This window comes from Ziziphus jujuba, chromosome 1 (assembly GCF_031755915.1).
Source record: "Ziziphus jujuba cultivar Dongzao chromosome 1, ASM3175591v1".
Lineage (NCBI taxonomy): Eukaryota > Viridiplantae > Streptophyta > Magnoliopsida > Rosales > Rhamnaceae > Ziziphus > Ziziphus jujuba.
The window spans coordinates 7,031,477-7,037,476 of NC_083379.1; the positions used below are offsets into that span (position 1 = coordinate 7,031,477).

The 6,000-nt window shown below is 31.4% G+C and overlaps 1 protein-coding gene across 2 annotated transcripts; it reads right to left on the reverse strand.

Annotated features, from left to right (window-relative positions):
- Nucleotides 1–1,826: 1,826 nt before the first annotated feature.
- LOC107414388 ((R)-mandelonitrile lyase 3) lies at nucleotides 1,827–5,273 on the reverse strand. 2 transcript variants are annotated; one of them, XM_060816721.1, is made up of 4 exons: nucleotides 5,080–5,273; nucleotides 3,237–3,899; nucleotides 2,245–3,082; nucleotides 1,827–2,123 (listed from the first exon to the last, which is right to left on the reverse strand). In XM_060816721.1, exons 1-4 carry the CDS (start codon nucleotides 5,162–5,164, stop codon nucleotides 2,081–2,083), a joined length of 1,629 nt encoding a protein of 542 aa, XP_060672704.1. In that variant the 5' UTR covers nucleotides 5,165–5,273; the 3' UTR covers nucleotides 1,827–2,080. The 2 variants fall into 2 exon arrangements, with proteins under 2 accessions (XP_060672704.1, XP_060672700.1); XM_060816717.1 differs by having other exon boundaries at nucleotides 2,245–3,091.
- Between the last annotated feature and the right edge of the window lie 727 nt (nucleotides 5,274–6,000).

Below are 6,000 nucleotides of genomic sequence, written 5' to 3' on the forward strand. Positions count from 1 at the left end.
TATTGTTTACTCACTTCAAATTTTTATCTCTGTTTTGTTCCAAATCCTCCATCTCTGTCTGAACTCAAGGGCAAACCATTACCCTCTAGCAACTATTCTAGATCCATCTATGGATATTCCACTAGAATATTCTTCAAGGCAATACGTTAATATATTGGACACCAATACGAGACATACTAGACAAAATGTCTACAGAGCTTTAACCTTATCATGGATACAAACCATAATTACTTTTGTTTTAGTAACCATATAAAATTATATCCAATGATAATACTATGGATAGTGATAAAAATATCAATGGAAATACTGATATTGACATGGATAGAGATATGATAAAATTATATAAATATTTAATTTAAAATATAAATTTTTACACATAAAATAATTAATATAATAAAATAATATAAAAAATACAATAATTAAAATACAATAATAATAAAATAATTTAAAATATTAAAAAATATTATAAATAAAAAATTATTTATTAGTTTAGAAAACTTAACAAATAATGTAAGAATGAAATTATATTACAATCACACACGTTTCAGATGGATTGCCACTTGGAGATACCACAAATCGTACACGTTTCATTTTAAGTGGATGTTGCCCTTTCTACAAATATATATATATTTTGGTTGTTAAGTGCTAGTGTAGATACCGTGTGTCGTGTTGAAGAGAGAGTGGACTTATGACGGTGAAAGATTTTTTTAAAGCTTAAATTTATTTTTAATTAGGTAGCGATTCGTCCTTTTGCCAATTGAATTTATTATTATTCTGTTTGTGTGTATATATATATATATATATGTACAGAGAGAGACAGACAGACAAACAGACACGAGACAAGAACACCTTCAGAACCTTCTTGTATTCGAATAGATCTACCGGCGACTGGCAAGCAATATATCTTTTGGCGCCGTATTTCGGCATTTGTATTCCTCCAACAAAGAAGAAGAGCATTTTTGGGTTTATTATTTCTTTGTTTTTGTTTTTGTTTTCTCTCTTAATTGTGTTCTTTAAAAAGGAAGACGGAAAGAGAGGCAGTAATCGGCGACATTTTTTCCCCCTCTATCAGGGTTGATGTTCATCAAAATTCGATATTATCGTTAACATTTCACTGAAGTCATTGACTATTTTTTCATATCTCAAATAGTTTTTGTTTCGATTTTACTTTGACGTATTTTTTCATAGATATCTCAAATTTAAAAAATATCTACAATCAAGAATATATAATAAAAATTAAAACTTAAAAACAAAGCATATAGCAGTTATAAACTACAATAATAAAATTTTATAAAATAAATAATCTATAAAGAAGGTATGTTGATTTTACCAATATTAACATTAATGCTATAATTAACTCTAAAATATTTACCGCACAACTTTCAATAAATATAGTGCAAGCTATTGTATTGAATAAACACTACAGTCAAGCATAAAAATAAAATAAAAAAAAATCAAAATTGAACAAACGGAAAAAGAAATTTGTATTTTGAAAGGTGCACAACTTAAATTGCTACAGAAAAAAATATAAATAACTAATATATATATAAATTTAAAAAATATTTGTTTGCTCAAAAAAAATATATATTTTAAGGGAGCACTTGCTGCTAGACGTTGATTGTCCGTCAACCATGACGGATTTACCTTTAAACCCCAGGGGCCAAAAAAGCGATTATGGCAAAAGTTCACTAACCCAAAAGGGGCCAAAAAAAAAAAGAAAAAAGAAAAAAAGGCTATGATAGATAATCTTTTCGATTAATTTATTTATGACATAACTAACTGGTCACAAGTCTGGTTTTCGAGTAAATGCAACAAACAAAAAAATCTCTAAAAATTTATTGTATTATAGTGATTGATTGATATTTCCATAGAATAAACAAAAGTATGAATCCCATTCTCAAATATGAAATAAAAATAAAAATCAGGTTGCTACACGTATAGAACATTACATATGACTGCATACGGACCACAATGATGTTGAGCATGCTCATCCTACAAAATGGTCGTTTAGCAAATTTTTTTCCCTGATTTACTATTTTCTTTATTTTATATTGTATATATATGATAAACAATGCTTAATCTATTTCGCTGCTCTCTCCTGCAACATCCTAAGCGCAATGTACCTGCACAAAGTTCACAAAACGACAAAACCAAGTGAAAAATAAAATATTTCATCCAAAAAAAAGGGAAGTTTAAAAATAAAAAAGAAAAAGGCATATTGGTGAGTAAGATTAGTATACATACCGGCCTATCATCATGAGGGTGGCCTGAGGGTTGGTTCCGGGTGATGTGTTGAATATGGATCCATCTACCACTCGAAGTGAATTTGTACCCAGCACTCGCAAATCGCCATCAACAACCTTTCCCACCAAGCATCCACCATGGTAATGCCAGATGGTCGTCACTGTGCTTCGACAAAACGCCTCCATTGATGCATCATCGGAGAGGTTTCTTGGCAAAGAAGGTCCTAAAAACTTAAAACCATCAGCACCCTCTAAATCCTCTAACTTGAGCCTTTCCATGGCGTCGGTCTTGAGCATATCACCAACCAACCTCATTCCTCTTACACAACGAGCAAGATCCTTCGGATCTTCAAAGTAGTTGAATCGGACAGTTGGGCTGACTTTGACATCGGCTGATGAAACCAGCTGGAGGGATCCACTTGAAAGTGGTCCGGAGAACTTCTCAACAATGGTTGCCACGCTCAATTCTAAGGGACCGGTATTGTTTGGATAAAAGCTAAAAGGTTGAGGAAAAGAAAATGAGGTAACGGAAGAGACAGCCTCTATGTAATTGAAATCGCTAGTAATTCCTACAACCTGTCCAACTGAAGCGTCCAATGCAAATGGGGCAACAATGTTGATGATATTACGAGGATTATCTGCCATAAAGTTTCCCACATTGGGGTTTTGGCTGACTACCGGAACTTTATGTGACGAAAGATGAGGAAGTGGACCAACTCCACTGAGAAGAAGAAGCTGAGGGCTCCCAATAGCCCCTGCACTTAATATCACCTCTCCTTCGTCTCTTATCAATGCTTCATGAGTCCTCCCCATTGAATCACTATATACAATTCCACTTGCTGATATACCTGCAGTATAGAGCATTAATATTAAAAAAAAAAAAAAAAAACAATATATATATACTTTCTTTCTACTGGATGTTAACACCTAGTGGATAGTAGAACAATATTATATATAGAAATGTAGAATAGATGATATGCTTGTGCTGCTCACCTGATGCTTTGGAAGAGAATATGATTCTTTCTGCATAGGCCTCAATTGCAACTTTCAAGTTCTTCAGTTCGCCTTTGTTAAGAAGTTCCACAGCTCCATGTCTCTTTCCCTCATTATCGAAGGTTAAACCAGAAGTTTTGGTTCCCACCAAGTGTTGCAGACTGAATCCATTGTCAGGATCAACTCCTGCTTCCAATAAAGCTTCTCTGACAATGGATTGCCAAACCAAAAGATTTGGTTGGAAAACAATAGTGTCTTCAACCCACTGATATGCCTCCTTGACAGCATCCATGTCCCAATGAATGCCAGATTGATTATAGAATTGGTCATCAGCTCTGGAGTAGAATCCTCCATTGATCATGCTGCTCCCACCAAGGACTCTTCCTCTAACATTTGCTATACCATCTTCTGAAATGAACCTTTGAGCAGGTGTTTTACCATCGTCTTCCTGCAAGAGAACGTCTACTGTCCCATCTGTGGTCAAGACCAGCTGTGGGTATGAAAGAGGAGCACTACCCCTTTCAAGGACAAGAACCGAGTAGTTCGCTGATAATGTTGCAGCCAAAGGACAGCCTGCTGTGCCACCTCCCACTATTATATAGTCATACTCTTCTTTTAATGGAAGATTAGTGGCATTGTATACAGATTTCATGTAGCTAAAATCTGCAAATTACATAAAGAGAAGGGTGAATATGTGAACAGGGTTTATGTATATATATATATATATATAATATTATTATGGACGATATTTTTTTTAAAATCTATCATCTATAGCCATATTTCATTTTTAAAAAATACATATGCTCACATAAAAAAGGGACTTATGTTTGTATATAACATCAAGAAATCTAGCAATTATGTTGTAGCACTAACTTAAATGATAGCTTTCTAGAGGCTGTCGACTTGCTTAAAGTTGAAAAGCAGCAATATTAGTTGCTTAAAGTACTAAGTCGCTTAAAGTACTAAATTTTTTGGACTTTTTCCTCATCATTGGGGAGTTGAACCCGAGACAAAACACAAATATTTTAAAGAGTGAATTAACAAAAATAAAAATAGAGGAATTCTTTTGGCACTATAGTTTTTTTTTTTTTTTTTTTTTTTTTTTTTTTTGGTTTCCAACAACTTTTAATGTAAATTTTCAAAAATATACCCTTAGTCAATTACAAAATATTTAGTTTTATATTTTAAATCATTAGTGATATCTCCATATTTGAAGTTCAAAACCTGGTAGTAAAATCTTGTAAAAAAATGTTTCTTAAATGTTGAGAGTGCTTAAACTAAACAATACTGACATGTAAAAGCATATTAGCGCCACAACATAGCTATGTTCAACAAAGAAAAATAAAACATAGTTTCGAAATCAAAAGTTGGAAAAAATAAAAGAACGTGGCAGGAAAATAGAGTTTTAATTAATCAATTCGGACATAATGCAATTCATCAATATATTTCACTTAATTGCTTTAAACATAATTATATTTGATTGATCACAATGTGTAATCAACAAAATATTTCAAATTGGAAAAATATTTACTAAAAAATTATAGAAATTGAAATATTTGTTTATCAAATACATATATTTAAAACAAATTAAATAAAATATATGGATTGACTTAAAAAATTCTTTATTATTATTATTGTTGTCATTGTAGTTATTATTATTATTATTATTATTATTACTATTATTTTGGCTCAATCAAAGAGTTCTTTTGCAGTGGCCATGGTGCCGAAAGTTCAAGGTAGATTGGTCAGTATACAACATTGAGATTATATAACTACCATAATTCAGCATATAGATAAGAAATAGAAATATTGGAGATTAATAATGAAGGTTATGAAAGTGTACCATGATCAGATGAAGTAGCCAACGCAAGAACCTCCAATTGATGATGAAAAAGATATGAAAGCACAATCAACAACAAAGGACCCATAACAAGTAAATAATTATTAGAGTGTAGCTTTAAGATTTTAGCAACGCTATGCTTAAAAGGTTATAAAAATACAATTGCCTTGTCTTGGCTATAAGCAACACTATGCTTATCTATATATATATATAGATATAGATATAGATATAGATATAGATATAAGCAACTATGTGAAAAGTATATATATGTAGATGTAGATATAAGCAACTATGTGGAAAGATCAACACTTAGCACATTGGCTCAATAGTCTTTCCACGCAGAAAATTTGCCTTATCTTTAATTATTATTATAATTATCATCTAGGTTGCCGCCAAAGAAGAAGTTTTGTCTTAATCTGTCAAGCTCACTATCTCTTCCAGACTTATACAAAGGAAAATAATATTGCAGCTTCCCAAGATTATTGACCAATAAAAATAATACAAGAACTTACCCTATCAGTAACACCAAATGAGGGGAAGATATATTTAACAAATATTTATATAAATATATATTTTTTTATCTTTTACAACAATTCCTCTCTTTGTACATGTCTTTTGAACCTATTATCTCTTATACATGAGTGTCGAGAAGCATATCAACTGAACCTATCACAAATATATTTTGTTTTGAAAGAAAGATATTATAATTTATTTTTTGAAATAAAAAATTGGCTGTGTATATGTTATGTATATGACTAATTGATATAACAAAATTTTCTACACTCTATTATCAATTATCTCAACCGTTGGACTAGTTGGCATTTAAGATTCGTATACGAAAAGTTAATTATCACTGGAGACTTTGAAAGTTTTGGCACAGGACGAAGTTAAAATTTCAAAGTCAAAATTATTACGTACAAGAAT

Excerpts from the sequence above, each read along its gene's own strand:
- LOC107414388 (XM_060816717.1), bottom strand. The coding sequence starts at position 5,164 with ATGGGTCCTTTGTTGTTGATTGTGCTTTCATATCTTTTTCATCATCAA. Across the intron at positions 3,092-3,236 it reads ATTCTCTTCCAAAGCATCAG|GTATATCAGCAAGTGGAATT; the intron begins GTGAGCAGCACA and ends TCTATACTGCAG. Across the intron at positions 2,124-2,244 it reads ACCCTCATGATGATAGGCCG|GTACATTGCGCTTAGGATGT; the intron begins GTATGTATACTA and ends AACTTTGTGCAG.